The sequence below is a fragment of the Cebidichthys violaceus genome, unplaced genomic scaffold (genome assembly GCF_023349555.1).
Source record: "Cebidichthys violaceus isolate CVI_PGR_0920_01 unplaced genomic scaffold, fCebVio1.0.p SCAF_1, whole genome shotgun sequence".
Classification (NCBI taxonomy): Eukaryota; Metazoa; Chordata; class Actinopteri; order Perciformes; family Stichaeidae; genus Cebidichthys; species Cebidichthys violaceus.
This window is the reverse complement of record NW_027176262.1, coordinates 20059028-20083760: the sequence shown is the minus strand read 5'-3', so window position 1 is coordinate 20083760 and position 24733 is coordinate 20059028. Positions and strand designations below refer to the sequence as shown.

Below are 24733 nucleotides of genomic sequence, written 5' to 3'. Positions count from 1 at the left end.
TAATTTATGCGTACTTACGTCCTGTAGCCCATACATTGAAATTAATTTGGCTGAATGCAGAAACAAAGGACTGACTTGAGATCAATGGACATCTGCTATGCTGTCTTACTGGTGTAACCCTTGGCAGCCTCATTTGCGCTGACATTTACTGTATACACAGATGCTCCGCTGACCTCTTAAGGTTTTTGTTGTAATGATAAGTGCTTGTGCTTATGGCTTGCTGTAAAGCCATTAAATCATGTGGCATTCTGAAGGATGCCTTATTGTTCTCTTGGCCTCTAATTAACAGGGCAGTAATGCACCTAGTCACTGGGTTCAAGCAAATGTTCCTGGGTTGATTTCATACATCAACAATAACAGCTAAATCATGTAAAACAACCGCTAATGAAGTTGAAGCAATCACATGGCTGTTGCCTTTGCATCGTACGCACGGTCATCAGTCACATGTGTCCTGAAGTTCTCAGGCAGCAAGAGGCGGTGGAAATAGCTCTGCACAAGACTGAGGTTAGGTATGCTGGAGGGGGACGCTGATATGAAGTGTCCGGCCTATTGTTGGGCCCCAGCGTGAAAAGGTCATAGAGCTAGCATGTGACACAGAGGTGATGCAATCCGAACGGACTCGTGGCCATCCAGGGGGAAAGCAGTCCTCTCTCCTTCTGCTGAGCACCCTGCCCCTGCATGCCCCTCGTGTCCGGAGAAAGCAAGCTAATAGGCGGCTGAGATGAAGCAGGCCGGAGCCATTAGAGCTCGGCGGTGAAGCCCGCCGAGCTCAAGGCTCTAATTGAGACGGAGAGTGTAGGTCAGTGATCAAGCTGGGGCACGCAGCGTCGCTCTAGAATGAGATTGTTGTGTTGTGGACTCTTGTCTTTTGTGCAGAGGTGAAGGCAAACAGGGCCTCTCTCTTCATCCAATGAATTGAACAGTTAAAAATGCAGAGAACGATGATTGTATGACGACAAACGCGGGGAGAATATCCTGCTGATAAAATACGAGCAGTATCAAAAGAAATCAAATGCTTTAGATATGAATTACTCAGATATTTAGTATTTCCTGAAGTGGAAGACTCAGCTTGAAATGCATCTATGAATCCGTGTCCCGTGTGCAGTTGCGATCAGATAGCATTTATCTCTGGGAGATGATTCCTCTCCCACTCTTCCTTTCCATATTGGATATTTGAGATGGCAACTCTGAGGAAATATCCGTAAACCAGCACCAGCCGTCTCATTTATTAGAGGCTTTATTATGGCAGGCAGCAACATTGAAGACGGCTTCCCGATCTGTATTCAGAGCACAAATGAGAGTCTTCATTCTATGTAATGCACCGTTCACTCACTCCCATTCTGGAACACTGGCAATCGGAAAGATTTAAAATTGTTCGATGCTGATGTGCTCTCTGAGCAAAATGAAACAATCTGGCCACTCATGTTCCTGTATGTGATGAACTGACTGATTCGTAGGCTGGGGAGCATCTCTCCAAGGAGTCGCACCTCAGCGCTCCTATTTCATAGACTGTTATAATGAGATTAGGTGATATCACTAATCTTATAAGCTAATAAGCAGGTGTGTTTGTTTTTTTGTTTTTGTTTTTTTCTATTTCCGTTCTTCCATCCTGCGAAAGTTACTTACAAACCGAGTATCATTTATATTAATGTCACTTTTAAATCCTATTGCAAAAGCTAGAAAACTCCAAAGTTCTTCAACAGCCATGGTTATGCTGCTGTTTACTGCCTGTGTTGACACATATCCACAATATAGAAAAATCAGACTTTACAAAAAAAAACTCCCAATTCTTACTAGCAATTATCGCTAGAACACTATATGTTAGATAGCAACTCATTATTGCAGTAAATCTGTATCTGCATGCGTTTATGCATACCTGACCTGCATTTGTGCTTATGATTGCTTCCTTATGATATAACAAATCTCAACAAGGCTCTGTTTTTTTAGGCCACAGCACTGTTTAGAATTCTGCTGTAGTTACTGTTTATACACAGTTCCAGATGACATGCCCCTCTTTGCTTTCTTCGGTTGTCATCAACGTATTTCCTTGTAGGTATGACAGTTACGGGCGTCTGACAAACGTCACTTACCCCACGGGGCGAGTGAGCAGCTACCGCACAGACGCCGACAGCTCGGTCCGCATCCAGACAGAGGGCTCCAACAAAGAGGACATCACCATCACCACCAACCTGTCGGCTTCTGGCGCCTTCTACACACTCATGCAGGGTTAGTGAATTTGAATGTGCTGATAGAATGTGACTGAGACCCCTATTTGCAAAGACTTTGTCCAAGGGATTGACTTATGTCACAGGTGTCAAACTCAAGGCCCGACGTCATTTTATGTGGTCCGCGAATCCGCCAGCAAAAAAAAAATATACAAATATGAGATAGAAAGTCAAAATATTGAGATAGAAAGTCATAATTATGAGATAGAAACTCAAAATGATGAGATAGAAAGTCATAATTATGAGATAGAAACTCAAAATGATGAGATAGAAAGTCATAATTATGAGATAGAAACTCAAAATGATGAGATAGAAAGTCATAATTATGAGATAGAAAGTCGAAATTATAAGATAACAGTCATAGAAGCAGCTCTTTGGCTTAGGTTACCCTACATTTGACATAGAAATGGATTGTGAGTACATTGAAGACTACATTAAACGTGGCTTTACAACAGTCTATGGGTAAATGGGTGCATTTTTGAAGCAGTGCATGCTAAAAGGTATGTGAGCAGGTGTCCTCTGACCAGATACAGACTTTTAAAAATGTCGGTTTGTGAAGAAACACCATCGCAGACCGAGTTCAAGAACTAGCAGGCAATCTAACAACACATCTAGCTGAAGGGACAAGCAGTTATTCGTCTTTTTCATCAGCTGTTGATGAAAGCACAGACAACACGGACACATCATACATCATCTATCAATGTTTATAAGAGGCTGAAGGCAGACTTGACCGTCAGTGAGGAGCTCTTGGATGTAAATGCATGAATGGGACGACGGCGGGGAGGAACATTAGTGATGCAGAGAGGTGACAAAAATATCTTTGAACAAAGTTAATGTAATAACTTGTGTTTGATGATATTTGTCTTTATTTTCTTTAAAAGATTGATCTTTGATAGAGTAATGTGGGTTTATTAACCCTAAATTAAAAGGATTTATGTTATAATAACAGAAATGTGCTTAAATATATTTTTACATTTATATAAATGCATGTACAATATTGTTACACTTGAATAAACAATAATCAAATGCAGAGACAGTTATTTAACAATATGTTACAATTATGTTATGTTACAACCGGCCCTTTGAAGGCGACCATGATGCTGATGTGGCCCAGAGTGAAGATGAGTTTGACACCCCTGACTTATGTTCACAGTTTTGACATCAATGAATAATTTAAAATCAGAATGAAGAGATTTTTGTGCCTTTCTGGTTCTGCTAGCTGTGGGGCCCATATAGGCCCTCGTAGAATGACCCAAGACAAACTAGTGTCAGGTAAGGGACTAGACAATGAGCAGTTCAGAGATCTTCATGGACTTTGGGATGGTCACTTTGGGATGGACCTTTGAGCTCATGATGCCTGGGATGGGGGCTTGCAGCCAAGCACCATCTGAGGCCTGGTTGGCTTCATCTTGAAGGAGCTAACCAAAGGTGGTTCAAATGAAAACTGGTAGTGAAGTTAGTGGGTCATCTAACCAGGACACTGTTTTCAAATTCATTTTTCAGTGCTTTGAGCGGCACAAAGAAACTTCCATTAACTTCTATCTTAATGTGCTGATGTGGAGTCAGATACAGATATCTCAAACACTACTAGTCTGGCTATATCTAGGGGTTAATGAATTAGTTAGCAATGCGTTGTGGGATTGAGGCGAGCTGACCTTTAAATGAAGATGTAACGTCTCACTAATTATCAAATACAGCGCTTACCCACTGCAGTATTTGTTGCACCTCTGTTGTTTTAATGTAATGTGTAGGGCAACTCCCATTTGCCGGAATGGAAACACATATTGACTTTCTGTCATAAAAAACAATTCATAACGCACAATACTGGTGGCCCATATGCGACATCCTCCAGGTTTAAGACATTTAGTGAGAGAGATGCAGGCAGAGGGCGGACTGGTGTGGCTTTTTCCGCCTGATTTGTCTCACGCCTTTAAGCGTTCTGACATCCTGTTTTGTACCTGACCAATTGCTTCATGGATTACCCGTTAATAACGTTGAACTTTAATACCTCAATTTTCAAAAGACTGCCCCATATACACACACAGCCTTTCCCCCACTCTAACATTTGATTCAGATTCCGGCGTGTACTCCATCCTCTGGCCTATACTGAGTCACCACAAAGTTGTGACTGAAACGGAAGACGACAGTCTCTGGTTTCTCACCGTTGCTCGGTGGACTGGTCACCTCCGTTGTGACCTTGTCTTAGACATCTGCCAGTGAGAAGAGCGGCGCCAGGAACTCTGCTGTTAATTAATTCACTATTGTCTGCTTTGTAAGCTCGCAAGTGGCTGATCACATAACACATGAATGCGCGGCCTTCACGATTCCATTCTGGTCATCTGGTTGTGTTTTTGTCCTCTTCACGTCGAGCTTCAGCTCGCCTCGGGGCTGTTAATCATGTTGTCATTATGGAGCTGAGAAATGGAAGATTCAAGGAAGCTTCATTGTAATTGTCACTCCAATCAGGTATAACGTCATCAGTCATTATTCAGTTATATTAATTAACTAGGCTCATTGTGTTTTTATTCTACGACAAAGACATCATTAGTTGGTATTGATAACTAAAAATACTGAGCCTTATCATGATGGTCAGGTGTACTGTTCCATTATTGGTTATGTTTCATGCAAACTAGAGCCCCCAAGACAGATCTCTCCCCTGCTGAACTCTATGCAGGGTGTGATTTGTGAAAAAATCAGAGGGGGGTTGAAAGGTTTTTATTCATAAAAATAAATCCTGAACCACAGTGGGCCTTCTTTATAGACAATGACACACGTCAGGCTATTTCTTACAGCTGTTAAGGTAACATTTATAGAACAATTGTGATTTTTAGTAAAACAATTTCATAACTTGAACTAGTTGTCCGTGAGATCAAGTGTGATCACGGATCGACAGTGGTCCGTTACACCACTAACTTGCACTCAACCACTGCATTTGCAGGACTATTTTAATAATATTTTTTAAATTGAATCCATCAGGTAGCGCGCTATTTCCACACTCTTGCCTTGTCCTTTGCAGACACATAGGGGATGCAATCATATACAACAAAACTAAAGGTAACATGCTAATTTAACCTGCCAGTAAAAAAAACTACAAAATGCAATCGCACAATGTGCTGTCAACATAAACATTTTGTTTGTCAGAATAAGAAAACTTCTTTGATGACGGACCTGTGTCTGACTCTTCTGGTTTCCTGAGGAGGGGTCATCTGCTGCATGCCGCCTTTCTGTTACCCACATCTCTGCAAATGTCAGGGAAGGATCAACCCCTGGTCCATTAACAGAGATGAACAGCAGACTGTTGACAGCGCGGAGACGTTCATCACATGGCTTAGATGGGGTGTCTTCTCTAATGTCACAAAAGAGCGAGGGCTGACACTGAAAGTCCATTTGTGATGTTGTTGTTGTTGTTGTTTGCACCGTAAAACGTTGCAGGGTCTTTCTTTTATTTTAGGTATTTCATATGGGCTTTTGCTGAAGTAGCATTAATCACTATGGGGGGGGGGGGTTACATTTTGAACAGGTATACAAATATTTCATCAGAGGCAGGGATATATAAACCAGAGGGAGGGGGGGGTGGGCATACACCCTGACCGTATGCACGCATTTGCGTTAAGTGCCGAATTCAGCAGTATTTTCAGCTTCATCTGGTCTCAGTGGCCTCTTTTTGGTAGGGTAGGCCCCCCGAGGCCTCTGGTCAACCCCTGAAGTGTCTGTATGATGGAGAGAGGTAAGGGCCAGTGCAAGGTCAGCCCTGCCTCCTCTGCCCATATCTCTTGTCTCAGCAGCACATCCTGTGGCACTCTGTGCAAAAGAAAAAGAACACAAAACCCAATCTTCTCATGAGATGTTTTATTGTATTGCTTGCTGTGCAAAGAAAAGAATTCGTCACAGTCACTTTAACTTGACATGTTAACACTAGGAAATTACAGTGTATGTTGTGATTTTTTTTTTCTTCAAATGAAGTCAACTAATTAACGTAGTTTTTGACAAACCATTCATTTGCCACTGTTCTTAATGAGAATAATATTCATCCTGGTCCCTGTCAGTCTACTGACAGGGGGCAAGGAGGAAACGCTCTCTGATGAACCTACATGAGATGCTCAGTGAAAACATTAGTCACTGGTCTGGAGCTGGAACACAGGCTGTTGTCACCTAGGGACAGTAATAGACAGGCTCAGATTTATCCATCATGTGCGTGTGTGCGTGTGTGTGTGTGTGTGTGTGTGTGTGTGTGTGTGTGTGTGTGTGTGTGTGTGTGTGTCCACAGGCAAGCTAGCAGCTTTGATAGTTTTCATTCCTCCATATCCTCGAGGCTGCTGCAACAGCTGTAAAACTTTACTTTACTGGCGCTGTGAAACCTCTCACTATTGATCTTTGTTGTCACCGACCCGACATTATCGCAGGGGTTCAGTTAAATACTGCTGCTAAAGGCTTTCTTTTTGCTGAGCAGCCATTTTAGGTCATTAAGTTTGTGTCTCACTGAGATGAATATTAGATGTAGTCCTCTTGCATCAGCTACCAGGAGCTCTTCTGTTGTTTGCTGATTGTTTCTACCCCCCCCCCCCCCCCCCCCCCCACCCTCCTCCTCTACATCCTCAGAACAAGTTCGGAACAGCTATTTCATCGGTCTAGATGGCTCACTGCGGCTGGTGTTGGCCAACGGCATGGAGGTGTCCCTGCACACGGAGCCCCACTCACTGGCCGGCACAGTCAACCCAACGGTCAGCAAGAGGAACGTAACCCTGGCCATCGACAATGGCCTCAACCTGGTGGAGTGGAGACAGAGGAAGGAGCAAGCCCGTGGCCAGGTCACAGTGTATGGGCGGAGATTAAGGGTAAGCACGTGGTCTTGTTAAGAGCAACTCGTGGTCACACACATTACATTATTACATTACATTACAGTCAGCAGACGCTTTTATCCAAAGCGACTTACAATTCAGTATCTATCTACACACCGTAGACGCAGCTACGGGAGCCATTTTTTGGGGTTAAGTGTCTTGCTCAAGGACACATTGACGAGAGAGTAGTAGAGCAGGCCAGGGATTGAACCGACGACCCCTCTGATTGAAAGGCGGCCCTGCTCTCCACTTAGCCACGGTCACCCCACACACACACACACTTAAAAAGGACCACAAGGCGACGATTTGAGGATGGTTGGGAGTGAGGAAACTTTCTGTCTCGCTCAAAATGGCATTGAATTTCAGCTACCGGCTTGACATGACTCCACTCACTGTGCAATCTAGCTTTGACTTGAGGACCTCTGCTTTCCTCAGTGTGAGTCTTAAGTGTAGGCTAACAGACAGTAGCCCGGTTCACTGGAAGACTGTTAGAGGGCTACGTTCACACAAATATCAGCACTGTGTCCAAAAAAAACAAACAATTGACTGGACCACTCCATTGCAGGGTTAGAAAAAAAACATTAACCTGGCTAAAAATATTGCTGATGTTTATCTTCAATCGAGTCTTTTGCACGGTCTTAGTATTTTGATAAGACATGTCTGTAAAATACTTGGTGGTTAAACTCAAAATTCCTCAGCAAGCTACTGTTGCAAAGCTGACACAGTTAGACACATAGAACATCAACAGGTCCCTTTTCATAATGGGATAAACACCCGATGTTTGACCATGATGCATCTTGAATGACCCACTGGAAATGGTCATTAACATAAGAAGGCACTTTTAAAATGCGTCCTGATTGATTAGCTTGATTTTTTTTCATTTTTTTATAATCGTATAAAAACTTGGGTTGAGTTGTCTTCCACACGTTTTCTGGGAGGCGACACAGCTAATGGGGAGGTGCCACTTTGTCTGTCGTTGGCTGTTCATTTAATGGCCCCGTCGTCCCTTTGGAAGTGAAAGCGTCTAATGTATGTTACAGACAATGGCCCCAGGGGTGAGATAGGAAATGGGAGCAGCCTAATGGCAAGAACAGAGGGGATGAGCAGAGCTGGAATCATTGAGCGACCTTGAGTGGCATGTCAAGTGATATTACGTGGGTGGGTGGATGAGTGTGTGGCAGTGGGAGGGAGGGAGGGAAGGAGGGGTAGTCTTTACAGATCTTTTGTTGTGCTAGGAATAAGCAAATCAAACGTGTTTGGCTTGTTGCTGTCTGTGTTCCAGTTTGTATTTGTTACACTGTTGAACTACACGTGCATGTGTTTGTTGTATTGTGCTTTTCATGTCTCAAGGCGAAATGGGTCAGTGATTGTCCCCTCCACAACGTCACGTGCCGCTCGGGCTAACCCCCTCCTAGCCACGACAACATTTATGATTTATGTTGGCGAGGAGCAGTAGCTCTGTTTCTCTCCATGGAAACAAACCCTCCTCTCGGATTGACTAGTTTGCAAATGTACATTAATGGGAGAACCCTTGTGGCTGCCACTCGGCCATACCAAGAAACTCTAACCACTTCAATGTGGAATTAAAAATGGAGACAACGCTGGTATCTCTGTATTAACATTTCAGTATCATCATGGGGTCTTATAATGTTGGGCTGTTTGTTCAAAAGAAATACCAGCTGAAAACAAATAAAAAGATAGAATTTGTTTCCCTTGATTGCAATGTGAGAACAAACAATAACTGATGCTATTGAAGAAAACGGAGTAATTGTTAAATTAAACATGAGAACCGATGAAAAGCATTTCCACTCGCGAAACAGATTCATATTGTCATTTGACACAAAAGCCGTTGATATTGATTGAGGGCTCAGATGTTGCTATAATGTTTTATTCTGAAGACCGTTTAAATTGTAACATAGCAGGTTTCATGCATTGTAAAAGTCTCTCTTGTATTTCTTCTTTCTTTGACAATTTCCTTTTAGAGGCAATGTCCAATTTACAATAATTCCTCTTGAGCGGGTTTCCGTTCTCGTGGGATCTTGGGATCTCTGCTGTAAGAGGTTTTTTTCCACCCTGTTGAGTCTTTGGTGAAACAGATCCTGGCACAAATAACTTTCTCTCTTTCTTATACCTTATTTCCTGTTGGAAGCAATCTCAATATAATCTTTTTGGACAGACAGCAGGTTTCTGCTGCGTATGAAAGAGTGTAAAACACTGCTACCAGTGTTTTAGGAAATGCTAGAGAAGGAGCTCAGTCTTTGATATCAGTCTCTTATCTTTAAGGATCTAGTCAGTTTAACAAATGTGGACCCCTCCCGTTCTTATTACTAGATCCATCGGAGGAGGCCTGGGGCTCAAATTGCTGGTGCTTGCTTGTGCTTTTAGTGTAAAGCAATCCTCTCAATTAGGTATCAATGACATTAATTGCCTCTGGTGTAATTGTCCCTTCACAGATGGGAGACACAAGCATGCTTTTTTCAATGTGAGATTGAAAAAAAAAAGGGCCTGCTCTGTGCCATTGGTCTGGAAAGTAGCCAATAGCAGCTTTGTTTTTAGGCTTTGCCAAGATTTTTACCAAGTACGGTAGCACATCTGAAGAGAAACTATATATCAAGAAAAAGACATGATAAATAATACAGACTAAGAGGGGTCATTTGAATTAATGCCAGAGACCTCTATGACTATCATCTTCCAGATGGTGTCTAAAGTAGTACTTGCATCCTAAGACCCTGATTTGATTTATTTTTCCTCTGGAGCCTCTTTTAACAGAGGCTGCTGCCTGAGAGACGTGGTGCGTTTGGGGCTGTCTGTGGATCTTTTTGGCTGCAGCACAGGAGGAGCCTCCTGGATAAAGCCTGGCAGCGGGTCAGTCTCCGTGCTGACCTGGACATGGTCTTAAGGATTACACTCTTCAGAGCGGATCACAGTGAAACCTAAGGATCATTTAAACAATATTCACACAGGAGAAGAATTGATTTTTTTTCTCCTCTTTTCCAATTTACGGAAATGGCTAAATAAAACGCCTGGTAATTCTTTTCAGTAAGCAGTGAAAATGAATTTAATGATCAATGTGGCTCTAATGTTTCTTGCATGAATAGGCATACTCCCACTTAGACTCCACTGAATTTTTGCACAAACAAAGAAATATGGTAATTCTTATAATTTCATCACTTCAATGACTCCTGCAGTCCTGAGATACAGCTCCTCTGTTGTAATTAACAGCTGTGAAAAGAAGAATATAAAATAATCACTTTGTGATTAAAGCCCTCCTCATAAGGTCCCACCTCAGAAGAGCAGTGCGCACCAATTCCTCTCAATCCTTTCCAACTTCCCAACATGTTTATTTCCTCTTGGTGGAGCCGCTGTGTTCAAATGAAATGTTTCTAACTCCCTGCTTCCTCTCCTGTAGGTTCACAACAGGAACTTGCTGTCATTGGACTTCGATCGAATCACCAGGACTGAAAAGGTCTACGACGACCACAGGAAGTTCACGTTACGGATCCACTACGACCATGCCGGGCGGCCCACTCTGTGGGCGCCAAGCAGTCGTTTGAATGGAGTCAACGTCACGTATTCTGCTGGAGGGCATGTGGCAGGCATCCAAAGAGGTACCATGTCTGTTCGCATGGAGTATGACCAGAATGGAAGAATCTCCTCCCAGATATTTGCTGATGGTAAATCGTGGAGCTACACTTACCTTGAGAAGGTACGAATTGTTGTTGTTGCAATGTTGATTAAATGGTTCATAGATAAAAGTGTAATGTTAGATGGTCGGGACATGTTATACAGATAAATTCTGGAGGTGTGTCTGCGTGAGAGCCTTGACGGGAGATTTTAGACTTCAGTTAAAAGTTAACTTGTAATACTCCAGCAGTGTTTGTGCTGCATTATCAGGCTCCAGCGCAGATATCAGCAGAAATGTAATTAAAACCTGTCTGGTGCACGCAGACGTTATACTTTGTAACCACAGTCTGACAGCAAAGTTCAACCTGAAATAGCTCCGATGAGAGGAACAGAGTGAAATGTCACTTTCTACCCACTAATTGAAGGATAGATTGTTGGGGAGAAGGTGAATAGCTGCAGTTCTCCAGCATAGCCATCTAATGTGAAAATGGTAGCCTTTCTAATAGTCTATAGTCAGTTTTTATTCAGCAACATCTAAGTGCTGAGAAGCTGGCAGCTGGTTGTGACAGCCTTTGAGCTGACATCTTTTATTGGTCCAAGAAAGGCGCAAATGGACATTTTTTGATTTGCCAAGCAGCCTGTTTGTGAAATCATCTCTCAAGGAAATCTTAATGTCAGAGGAGTATCAACACCACTTTCAAGATGGGAATTATATTTGATCTGAAACAGACTTGCATGCATAATGTGTTATTGCCTTTGACATTTTACATGTCCTTTTGTGGTATACCAGCCCGGTGTCTTGTATATCCCCTACCAACACTTAGTACACAGTAGAAAGGTAATGTAAGGAATAGATTCAAAGCAACATTTTTGTTTTGTTTATTTTATATCATTGTTAATAATTATAATTTTATATTCTGAAATGTTCATGTTATTGTAATTACTGTTGCTAGACATAAAATGATGGCTAGTTTTATTTTAATTTAAATCTTTAAATTTAAAAGAGTCTTTTAGTGTATTTAAACTAAGAATGAGTGTTTCCTCCTCTCTTTACAGTCCATGGTACTGCTGCTCTACAGCCAGAGGCAGTACATCTTTGAATTTGACAAAAACGACCGACTATCCTCTGTGACCATGCCCAACGTGGCGCGGCAGACCCTGGAGACCTCCCGCTCCATTGGCTACTACAGGAACACCTACCGGCCCCCTGAAGGTAACGCCTCGGTGCTCCAGGACTACAGCGAGGAGGGCCAGTTGCTGCAGACCACCTACCTGGGAACGGGCCGCAGGGTCATCTACAAATACGGCAAGCTTTCCAAACTGCTGGAGATCCTCTATGACACCACGCGCATCGGCTTCTCCTACGACGAGGTGGCGGGCATGCTGAAGACGGTCAACCTGCAGAGTGAGGGCTTTACCTGCACCATTCGTTACCGTCAGATTGGCCCCCTGATCGACCGGCAGATTTTCAGGTTCAGCGAAGAGGGCATGGTCAACGCCAGATTTGACTATGTCTACGACAACAGTTTCCGCGTCACCAGCATGCAGGCTGTCATCAATGAAACACCGCTGCCAATCGACTTGTATCGCTATGACGACGTGTCCGGCAAAACGGAGCAGTTTGGCAAATTTGGAGTGATCTATTATGACATAAATCAAATCATCACCACGGCAGTGATGACCCACACCAAACACTTTGATGCTTATGGCCGGGTGAAGGAGGTCCAGTATGAGATCTTTCGCTCGCTCATGTACTGGATGATGGTGCAATATGACAACATGGGACGGGTGGTGGCCAAGGAGCTAAAGGTCGGGCCTTACGCCAACACCACGCGCTACACATACGAGTATGACGCCGACGGTCAACTCCAGGTGGTCTCCATCAACGACAAGCCCCTGTGGAGGTACAGCTACGACCTGAACGGCAACCTGCACCTCCTCAGCCCCGGGAACAGCGCGCGCCTCACGCCGCTGCGCTACGACATCAGAGACCGCATCACTCGCCTGGGAGATGTCCAGTACAGGATGGACGAGGACGGTTTCCTCAAGCAGCGAGGGAACGACTACTTTGAGTACAACTCGGCGGGCCTGCTGGTCAAGGTGTACAACAAAGTGAGCGGCTGGAGCATCAGATACCGTTACGACGGCCTGGGCAGGAGGGTGTCCAGCAGAAGCGGCACGGGCCACCACCTGCAGTTCTTCTACGCCGACTTGTCCAGCCCCACTCGGGTCACCCACATGTACAATCACTCCAGTTCCGAAATCACATCGCTGTACTACGACTTGCAGGGACACTTGTTCGCCATGGAGCTAAGCAGCGGGGACGAATTTTATGTGGCCTGCGACAACATAGGCACCCCTCTGGCTGTGTTCAGTGGCTCGGGCCTCATGATCAAGCAGGTCCTCCACACAGCGTTCGGAGAGGTCTACCTTGACACCAATCCCAGCTTCCAGCTCATCATCGGCTACCAGGGAGGCCTCTATGAGCCTCTCAGTAGGCTGGTCCACATGGGCAGACGGGACTATGATGTCCTCGCTGGGCGCTGGACAACACCTAACCATGAGGTGTGGAAGCGTCTCAACAGCAACCACATTGTGCCATTCAACTTGTACATGTTCAAGAATAACAATCCACTCAGCAACAATGAGGAGATAAAGTGCTACATGACCGGTAAGTTCATTTAACAGACCTATGTTTTACAGAGAAAACTTTTTCCTCTAACCGTCACTTTCAAAGGATTCCAGTGTTTACCCAGAGTCCCAGCAAAAAAAATATAAATTCATCATTACAAAGTATAAAATCATCCATAGAAACTTCTGAAACCACAGCTGCCATCCTCTGCAAAGTAGCAAACTTTGTGAAGTGTTCCTCTGACAGCTGTAAATTAAAGGAAGTAGGAAGCATCCTGAAAATAATGATTTGAATTGTTTACAGGTTAGTAACTGTGTATAAATAGCAGTTGACAGATGTTAAGTGAGTCCTACCAGAGCGATCAGTGATGCACATAACTATTTTATAGTGCTAAAATGACATGTGTATAGGGGGAGGTGAGGGCCCCATGTCCTCATTTCTGTTTAAACTGCTATTGCTTGCAATTCAGCAAACAATACTCATTTCAGGGCTTTTTTTTTGTTGTCAAATTTCTTTGTTTTGTATTCAAAACAACGAGCCACAAATGGAAGAACAAACCCTGCCAAAATTAAATTGAAAAGCAGTGTGCTATAGAGGCTTTTAAAAGCTTCCTCACAGGGACACTGAGGTTTCGTTTTTGTGCTTTGCTGTGTGTGTGTGTGTGTGTGTGTGTGTGTGTGTGTGTGTGTGTGTGTGTGTGTGTGTGTGTGTGTGTGTGTGTGTGTGTGTGCAGGCATACACATGTGCTTGTGCGTGTGCCCGGTGGCTATCGTTTTGAAAGTGCTCAAAGGGAACCATGCTGTACGGCAAAGCCCCCTCTGTAGTCGAACACTCAGGTCCCTTCCCAGAAATATTGCATCGTTTTGTGTTGCTTTGTGGTAGGGAGGAGGTAAATGGCAGTGAAAGCACCCCAGTGGAGAAAGAGAGCACAATGGATCCATAGAAACCTCAGCCAGGGCCGGTTGTATCAACCTCTTTGGCTTGGAAGAAAAACATCATTGTTAAGGATACTCGTTGGATACTCCGTGATTAAACCGATCGGCTTCAGCCAGATCTCATTCGCAAATGGGAGATTTAATTCTCTAAGTTCATTCAGCATTATATTTACTCAATATTTTTGTCCAGGTGCAGTCAAGGCTTCTACTTCTTTCTGTTAAACAAAGCCATTTAGCCACCTGCCAAACAGAGACGTGTTCAGCTTCACAGTCCACCATTAGGGGACTGCCTGGCATTTGGATGCTAAGCAGACTGTTAGATGTACTGTAGTGAGTCTGCCTCAATGGTGATTGATGGCGTTGACATTTCCATTCCTTTCACTAAATTATCAGGGTCCTTTCATTGTCCTTTAAACAAATTCTTATTTAAAAAAAGCTTTGTCAGGTGCCACAATATGGCAGTGCCAACTTGCCCTCCCCCCCCCCCCACCCCAAGTGTCACAGCAATGATTCTGCTGTCCATAACGAACGCAGTGAAAGGGGCAAGGAAATCAAACGGCTCAGATTCAACAGGCTTTCCTCCGAGTCATGTCTGTAGCCTTCTCTGTGATATTCAGAATTAATGACGGATGGCAGCAGCACCTACGATCACGACGTCGGTGGCTGCTGTTAGACGAACCGCGTCATCCTGATCGCATGGATTTGAATCCCAGACGCATCACTTTCCTCAACTTCTCATTAGAAATATCAATAAAATATCTTGTGTTGAAGTCCGGGCTGCATTGAAATGACATGGAATTACAGTATATAATTATCAGCGCGGCAGACGCTCTCAGATGTCACTCGACTTTTCTGAGCCCCAGCTGTGTGTCATTAGCGTGGCACCTGCAGGAGTGGACATTAATCATCGGCAGCATCTCGAGTGTTTAATAAAGCTTGTCCACTTTCACAAACAAATCAAGTGTTCAGACCGCGTGATGAGTATTTCAAGGAGACAGCCACTTGACCGCAGAATGCCAACTGTTTAAATTCAAACAAATCAATTCCTCGTGGTTTTTATTTTTTATGGTTTCTCTGGATTATTTCTATTGAGACCTAATAGACATGATGTTTGTTCCTTCCCTTGCAGATGTCAACAGCTGGTTGGTGACCTTCGGCTTCCAACTGTACAACGTGATCCCCGGCTATCGCAAACCGAATACCGAGGCCATGGAGCCGTCCTACGAGTTAGTCCGCACCCAGATCAAGACACAGGAGTGGGATAGCACAAAGGTAAGCCAGCCACTCTCACCTAATCCACCTTTAACCTTGCCAAAGACCACCTTTTTCAACTCTCTGCTCCATTCCTTCCCAACATCATTAGCAAGTAGACATGCTCTGTGTAGCCACAGTCCCAGAGGAGCTGCCAGCTATCAGGCCAGAACACAGCCCAGCGAACCAGGTCCCTGCCCCTAGTCCTCATCTTGGGGAATGGGGTCAGTCTAAACAGCTCTTGTAATTGTCCTGCCATTAGGGAAATTCACTCTCCATTCCCCCCACCACTGGCCATTGATTTCATCTCAGTCTTACACTGTTAGCCAAGGTCTGAGAAGTAGTAGACATGCTCTAATTCCCGCGTTTATCAGCCCCTTTCAAGTTGCCTCCAACTCACCTGAATTATTGAAGAGGCCACTGTTGTCTTGGGTTTGGTTACAGCTTAGACGAGTGAATGCCACCCATCAGGGGTCCAGATTCATGTTGAGTGACACTCTGGCTGCTACCTCACCACAGCCAGTGAGTATTTGTTATAAAACATTTGTGAGCCTAAAAGCTACCGGGAAGATACAATACAAGGTTATTTAAATCCATGACCTCTGATCTGGCCAACCAACCATAATGACACACCAACCGAGCATACTAAACAGAGACAGCAGTGATGTGACACTATGCTGTAATACTATCTGCTATTGGACTTTCATTTGAAATACTTAAAAATGTAAAGCATTTAAAATAGAAAATGAAAATACAGATGTAATGTTTACTATTTCATATCTTAAAATTATTTTTTCTGCCTCTGGCCTTGGACATAAATATATCCAATGTTACTGTCAGTATAATATGCATTATTATTTGTATTTGTTTATTTAATTTATTCTTGCTTTATATGCCCCAAGCATTCCAGCTCTCAGTTATTATAGAGATCATATATGAAGTGTAGAACCATAATAGCAGGAATCCCAGTTATGTCTAATCCAGCATTATGGAGGGTTACCGTCAAAGCTCCCTGCTACTGACTCACGCATGCTGCTTGTGCCTGACACCACTGAGAATCTCTGAACTCACTCAGGGTAGCAATCTACAAAGGAGCTGCAGCAGAGGAAAGCTCTAATTGACTCCAAAGACACGCCAGCTGTTTACATTTCAAATATCTGAGAGTAGATATGGACGGATGGAATCGTGTTGTAGATGAAAAAAACTGTCTTTTTTTTTTTTTAAGACATGGAGTTGCAATCCTGACATTAATCGGACAGACCTCATAAATTAATCAACAGGCAATTTTAGCTTTTTTTTAAAATGACTTAATTAACTCAGATTCTGTTTTTTTAAAGTAAAGTCCTAAACCATAATTAATGAAGGTAACAGATTGCTTGCCATTTTTACCATCACTTTCTTGGAAGCACTCTTGACAGAAGGACTACAATGAATCCATTATGTTTGCATTACTCAGAAGCACTGAATAGAAGATTGTCCATTTGAGTGATAATTACATTGAAAGCTACTTTTCTGTCTTGAAACGCTGCCTTTCAAGCATATATTGAAGAACACCCCCACCGATGGACTGTAAATCACGTAGCTGAGGCTTTAAATAGCAAATTTAGCCTAGATATGAAGGTTTTACTCGTGTTTGTTAGGGAGCTCTTCCTTTAGCACAGCTCTGGAGTAAATACTGTCAATGATGTGTGAGGAAAGATTGAGATAATGAGTCTTTACCCTGTGTGCGAGCCAGGACATGATATTCTCATCTAGAAATTCTGCTTCAAAAATTGTGATCTGAGCTGCTAAATGCCAAGCTGATCCTCTCTGCAGATGGCCAGAAGAACCTAATTAAATGTAGGATTCTTTGAAGCAGGGAAATAGCTTTAAAACTACACATGCAGGTGTATCTTGTACACACTCGGCATTCCTGCCTTTCTATCTCTTTTCATTTAAGCCCCCATTTCGCCATGCTGCTGAATCCGCGCCCCGATTGAAAAAGTGCCGTGAGGGGCCAGACAGATGAGGTTTGTGCTGCACTAGGCTTGATCTCTCATTCCGGGTTTCGCTGGAGGCTGATTGCACCCCATGCTACGTGAATGATGCCTCTCTAGGAGTGTCCCAGGAGGCTGTTTCAGTAAAGTGGAGGACATTGCCCCCTCACCCCCCGCCCCCCCCCCCCCCCCCCCCCCCCTCTTCCCCGACCGCCGCTGGGACAGCTGACCGGGTCACAGTGTTGGCACAGTAAACAAACATGGAGTGGCATGGTGTGAAATGTCCCCCCAGGCCGTCTCTCCCGAGGGGCCCAACAGCACAGCTGCCCCCGTATCCCCCCCCCCCCCACACACACACACACACTCATATGTTTCCTCATCAAGCAGGATCTGTTGCGTAGTCACGTCAAAGAGCGGGCAGATATGCTGGTCACTGAGAACCTGCTCCCACACTCCTCAGGCCCCGCCCCCCCACCCAGCTCGAACCCCGAGACGGAATTAGAAACTGTCGGGAGGTCTTTGGATGTGACTGGTTGACTCCTCGAGACGCTCACAGCCTCTCATCTTGGGCGATGGCAGGAAGGCACAGTGTTCGAGAGCCTTTTTGTTGCTGCTCAGATGCGTTCAGGCGACTGTTTCGCTGTTGGCCAACTTCCATTTCATATCTCTCGCCTCATTTTAACGTCTCGCGCTTTCTTCCTAAGGACTATCTCTTGTCAAGTAGTATTAGGACAAAGTATTAATTTGGGCTCTAGGGAATGCGGTATCCATACGAGGCTTTAATCCCTAAAGGAATGATAGATATACACACTAGTTACCAACAGATTCCTGTTTCGTATTTGGCCCAGCATAGCTGTCAGAAGACAGTAATTTCACCCTTTTTCAAAATATCATGCCTGTCACAAATAATCAGAGAGATTTTCATTTGCTGACAAACACCTCTGCCCCTACCTTGACTGTGTGTGATACATTCACAGCTTCAAAGCATCATGGATTTGTTGTTAGCCATTGATAATGGATGGGAAGCAATTACAGCATTATTTTTTCAATCAAATAAGAATGCGGCGTCAATGGGATATTGTCTGTGCCACCTGTAATCTTTTAGTTTTTCATCTTTAAACTTATTGGCATCTGAAAGCCGTCTTTAGTCGCCATACAGTCTAGGATAAAGGTTACACGCCAGGTTGTGAGGTCATCAGAAGTTCTGATAAATATCTAGAGAAACATCTTTAAACTAACAACTGAATGAAATGGTGTGAATCTGAGAACAAACAGAAAATACATCTGACCGTCTATGTAGATGCTGCGGGGGCTGCGTGACTAAACAGCATTGTCTTTGTTTTGCAGTCTCTGCTGGGCGTTCAGTGTGAGGTTCAGAGGCAGCTGAAGGCCTTTGTCAAGCTGGAGCGCTTTGGCCAGATCTACAGAGCTAAAAGTGCCGGATGTCCTCAGACAGAGGACAAGAAGATCTTTGCCTCCGGTGGCTCCATCTTCGGCAAGGGGGTGAAATTTGCTATCCGAGAGGGCCGCATCAGCACCGACATCATCAGCTTAGCCAATGAGGACGGGCGCCGCATGGCCGCAGTGCTGAACGACGCGTTCTACCTCCAAGACCTCCACTTCACCATCGCCGGAATGGACACCCACTACTTTGTCAAACTGGGCTCGGTGGAGGGAGACCTGTCCCTCATTGGCATGACGGTGGGCCGGCGCACTCTAGAGACCGGCGTCAACGTGACGGTGTCTCAGGTTAACACTGTTCTCAATGGCAGGACTAGGCGCATCACGGACATCCAGCTACAATATGGCGCACTGTGCTTGAATACGCGTTACGGCAGCAGCGTGGATGAGGAGAAGGCCCGCGTGTTGGAGCTGGCCCGGCAGAGATCTGTCGCCCAGGCCTGGGCCCGGGAGCGCCAGAGACTGAGGGATGGAGAGGAGGGCTCGCGAACCTGGACCGAGGGAGAGAAGCAACAGCTCCTGGGCTCGGGGAAGGTGCAGGGCTACGACGGATACTACGTGGTTTCGGTTGACCAGTACCCGGAGCTGGCAGACAGTGTCAACAACATTCATTTCATGAGACAGAGCGAAATGGGCCGAAGGTGACATGAACACGAGGCTCTGGAGTGACGGACTCAGATGTAGGACATGGGACTTCTTGCCAAAGACAGTTGTGTACATGACCACTTTTTTTTTTGTTTTTATTTGACTGTGCTCAACTTGGTTTTTAATATACTGTTAAAAAAAAGAAAAAAAAAAAAGAAAAAAAAAAAAAAAACATGGTTGCAATCAGTTGCACTGTATTAATAGAAGAGTGCCCTTCTCCTTTTGAAGATTCTTTAACAGTCTTTGCCCTCCAAGTGCGACTGCTAGAGGATGAAAAATGTGCGATGTCTGTGACTTATTTTTGTGACTCCATTTCCTCATCCCTGTTGGTGATTCTGTTCAAAGAAATCCAAGAGGAGTATTGGTAATGCATTATGTTCACTGGCTCACCCTGCTGCCAGACTTGCAGATTGTTATTCACAAGCTCGCTCCATTCTGCCTTGTCCGCGCCTCAGCCAAGGAGATTCCTTCTCTTTTAATCACTTCTTTTTTATACTTGAAACCCTCATAGCCCCAGTCATCCATAAATAATGAGAGAGATTTCTGTTGGCGGTAGAGCCCTTCATCAAAACCCCAGCTGAACTTGTCAAAGCACTTTCATTTGTGTGATGTGATTTTTTATTTTTTTTTCTTAAGAGGAGGATTGATACTTATCTGTGGTCTTAGCTGGGAAGGCTTCAGTGCACCCTGACTGTGCATGTTGATGGCCTTCTTTATGAACTACAAAATTTGCAAAACTGCTTAATCAGCCAACAAAGGGATATGAGGTCACTTTTTTATTTTGTGTGTATTTGAATTTTTAACTGGAATTTTTTTTTTTTTTTCAAGCGAAAAAAGCAAACCTTAAATTGTTCTCTGCTCCCTTTTATTTGACCGTGGTCAAACAACTTGATTATGAAAATAGCGAAAAGCCAACCCTGTAAGAAAATACTGTGGAATTAATGTCTGTATTAAACAACAAAAGGTATTTTACAGGAATGGTTTTGAATTACATTTTAGTTTTGTTTTATAAATAGCTATATGAATTAACAGTATAACAAATGTGAATTTAAAAAAAAAAAAAATGTGAACAATTGTCCCTTTTATTGTTAATTGTTGTACTTGAACAATACTTGAGGGTGTTTCAACACATGGAATAAACTATGAAAGGTGGTTTAGTTAAATCAATTACTGTGTTTTTCATTAGACCGACTACATTTTACTGATCTCAGTTGCATTTGAAAGGCAGTGTTTGTTTATCAATGAGCTTAAGTCAGTATTCCTCAACACAACATCCAATCAAATAAAGCTTTGTTGAAGAGCCCAATCTCATCAGTGATACATACTACATCGACATATTGACTGCTGAGATAGATAGATAGATAGATAGATAGATAGATAGATAGGTAGATAGGTAGGTAGATAGGCTTCGCATTGTGTTGTGGGTGAAATGAAATACAAATTGCCTTTGCCCTAAGGGCTGCCCGCAGGTCAGCATCGAAAGTGCTTTCATTCTCCGGAATAGGGCTCCGCTCGGTCCCGTGGCTGGCTGAAACGCATTAGTCCTGCAGGTGTACTAGTTCCCGTTTACAGACTAAAGGTCGTCTATACACGGCAACCTTGGAAATAACCCACATGGACACATTCTAGCTCCCATATGTCTGTGTCCTCCTCAGTGGAGACCGTAAAGGACAATTCCGTTCATTCGAAAAAATGTCATTATGTGAAAACTCGAGAGGAATCGGGACTATTTTGGAAAAGCCGACATTGATTTGACTTCTGGTACTTTTTGAACTATGCCAAGCCACTGCACACTCTTCCTTATCGTTTGTCCATCAAAAGATGAACCCGGCTGTGTGTGAAGGGCTGGTGGGAGCATGATTGAGTGTCTCAATCTGTGCAAATGTTAAAGCAAACAGTACACGGTTATTTTTCTTCTGCTGCTGGTTGATTCAGTGAAGTTTTGTTTCCAAAAAATATATATATATGTATGTTCAACGTTATATGAATGAAGGATATTTGCATTGTGGAATATTGCACTGAGAACTGTTGCGTCATAAGACTGTATCTTTTTCTAAAGTTTTGGACTCATTTTGAGTTTGGGTTTGTTCTCAACACTGTGTTTTTAGCGCTTCTCTTTGACCATGTAAATATGAAGACATCCAAGTAAGCTGTAAATAAAATGCAAATGTAGATACCTCTTAGAGCTACATCAGTGACCCTGTGTAGTCTTAAGGTAGAAAAAAAATAAAGGGAATATTTTGTGTTTATTTTTGGTGTTTTGTTATATATATTCTATATAATACAGAAACATATTTGAATTGCTTCATCTCAAATGGAGACATGTAATATATCATCAGATAGATTGTGTTATAGTCACTTAACTGCCACACATTGTGTAGATTTTAATATTTATTTGTCACAGCCTACAGACACTTTATTATACATGCATTAATTCTCATCATACAAGACATTTCATAAGACTTTTTTTGAGGCTAATTTGAAGCAATATGATAATGTAATATTGCACCATGTGCCATTATTTAGTCAGACATGCACTGCCACCTGTTAAGACCTCAAATCTTAAATTCAATTCTCACATGGAGTGAACATATGGCTAGATCAGCAGCACATAAAATAAAGACTATTAATAACGGCATCTCTACAGTAAATTTATTTCACTGTCACAAGGCGAGGCAGCCTCGAGGGACGCTGTGCAAAACTTGACTATTAATTAACCTGTCGAAGTTGAGGACCAGTCCTTTGATGTACAAAAGCCACCAGGAGACTGTGTGTTTTTCAACTTGATAACTTCGTTGAAACAAGTGGAGCTCGGGGGCTAATCCTGTTAGCAGGCGGGGCGGCTCGGGAGTTAGCTGCCAGTATGTGGTGGCGGCTAGGGAGCCTGGAACATTTACACTCACTGCAGGCAGAGCTGAGCCCCGTGCCCAGAAGAGAGCGCGATGGCCTGTTTTACTTAAGCAGACAGTATTCTTATTTGTTCTTCTCCACTACCGCTGATCTCCATGCGTGACAGACATGCGTCGTAGGAAACCATCACACCTTAATATTTGCTTTAGTCAGTTTGACGATTTGAAGTAAATTTCAAATAGGTGGCTCTTGTCTTCCTTGAGACAGCCTGAGCCGCGAGCCCCACGTGCCTCCTGTAAAGAGGATTTCTTACAGGGAACAGAAAGTCCTGCTAGCAGAGAGCCTGTGCAGAATGAATTCTGCTGCAGAGAGGCAAAATGGTCTTTAGCCTGGAGAAATATAGTCTTTCGGTAGAATCATAATACCAATAACTTCACCTCAGCCCCTGCTGCAGAGTGGAAGTTGCCACAGTGCAGGGAGTTGTATTTTTAAATGTAGCTGATGATTAGATTCAGGTCTAATAAAGTACAACCATTTGCTATTACTTTTGATCTATTTTGGGAAGAATGGAGCCTTGATAGCCATTCACTTAACTCATAAAGCCAACACATAAGTTACTAAACTAATTGGGTCAAAATTGCATGCCATTTACAGATAAATACTATATTTAAAAACTACAATACTTTTCTTTTTTGCCTCGAGAACCGTTTGTCCTGTGATGCTGACAGTTTTGCACATCGCACTGTGCTCCATCACTGAGTGGCTGAAATGAGGGTGAAGAAAACAGTATGAGCCACAGAGTGTTGAAAGAAATCTTTCTAATTGCACCTTTAATCAATTAGCAACGCATCGCGATGGCCACAAATAACGAATGATCTTTTAATCCTAATGCAATTCAAATAACAAACAAAATCCTTTTAGCGTTTCTCGTTTGTCTTTTCTTCTTATTTCAGACAGCTGGCTCTACGGGAATTGGTTTCAGAGCACAGTCAGAGTTTGACAGCTACACCATCTCTGGTGCATGCTCACTTAACACCGACCACTACATTCAAATCTGACCAACCCTTTCCAGATATCTACGTGAGAGGAGAGAGGTACATCGTGGTTTTAGCAGGATTTCACAACTGACAGGCTTGGAAGGCAAAACTTTTCTCTAAAAAAAAAAAAAAAACATGCACAAACTATTTCCCATTACCTGTGCTGAGTCTTATACGAAGAGATATCTTCACATTGCGTTCACACTCCATCTGTTTCCCCCTCACTGATCATTTTAACACTCTGAGTCCAAGTGTTGAATAAACATTGGCACAGGTATTTGCTGCTAAAATCAGCAAAAGGCTTATTCCTGTTGAGGCCCAGCCATCCATTCCCTCAATGAATCCTGTATGTCGCCTGAAAATAACGACTCAAATCAAACACCTGTTGTCTCTTGTTCTCCTCTGTCTGTAAATCTCAGGTATTGTCATTACATGACTGTCGGCTGTGTTTAGTTTTCTGAAAATCAGTTGACGAAAAGCACCCCCTTGCCACACTATTTTCCAGTTTCCACAAATTGTAGCATCCCAGGCTGGCTACACTTGTTCGAGTTTTCCCAACAGCCATAAAATAACCGGTTGCTTTGATGGTCCACATCTGCTGTGTAGCCTGATAACACCATATGCCTGAATGGATAGGACAGCCTCAGATTCTGTCTTAAATCATTCTGGTCCACATTCCCATCTCTACCAGTTATGCAAATGGTGGACCAATCATAAAAGCTAATGGGGCAAGGAATAGTAAACCAACTGGCCACATAGAGAGAAGTGAGGCTGAATTTTCCTCAAGGTTCAGGTCTCATTTGGATGCCCACCGTGATGACAAAACACAGCGGCAACAGAAACACTCAGTGAAGTGCAAGCCTCGGAAATGAAACCGAGGTGATGGTTACCAAAGTGTCATATTTCTGTGGGTCACGCAAAGGCCAGCGTTGCATCTCATACAACTGACCTGCAAAGGGAAAACGGATAATGTGCAGTACTAGCACCTTAAGCAGTACAATGCTGCATGCTGGTAATATGAGAGGCATTATATTCCAAAACAGGGACTCTTACAGAGAGCCTGTACTCATCCAGTGTAGAGCAACATGACCTTTATCACCTCTGTGCTAGTATGAGAGGCTTTCAGTGTTTTTTTGTAGTTTTCGCTGAGACAAACATTGCCAAGACAATCAATAATCAGTGAAGTAGAGCCTCGCAAATGCACAGTGTGTTGTTTCTGACCAGATATAATACGTACTGCAACAGCAGACTGTAATAAC

At 43.5% G+C, this 24733-nt stretch overlaps 1 protein-coding gene across 9 annotated transcripts in view; it reads left to right on the top strand.

Annotated features, from left to right (window-relative positions):
- tenm4 (teneurin transmembrane protein 4) overlaps positions 1-21836 on the top strand; it is a 149768-nt gene extending 127932 nt beyond the window's left edge. For all 9 annotated transcript variants that reach the window (XM_068714176.1, XM_068714158.1, XM_068714166.1 and 6 more), the window contains 6 exons: positions 2054-2226; positions 6825-7060; positions 10473-10769; positions 11744-13358; positions 15384-15526; positions 18829-21836. In XM_068714176.1, the coding sequence (XP_068570277.1) occupies positions 2054-2226; positions 6825-7060; positions 10473-10769; positions 11744-13358; positions 15384-15526; positions 18829-19587 (3223 nt within the window). In that variant the 3' untranslated portion in view covers positions 19588-21836. The remainder of the gene's footprint in view (positions 1-2053; positions 2227-6824; positions 7061-10472; positions 10770-11743; positions 13359-15383; positions 15527-18828) is intronic.
- Positions 21837-24733: the final 2897 nt, after the last annotated feature.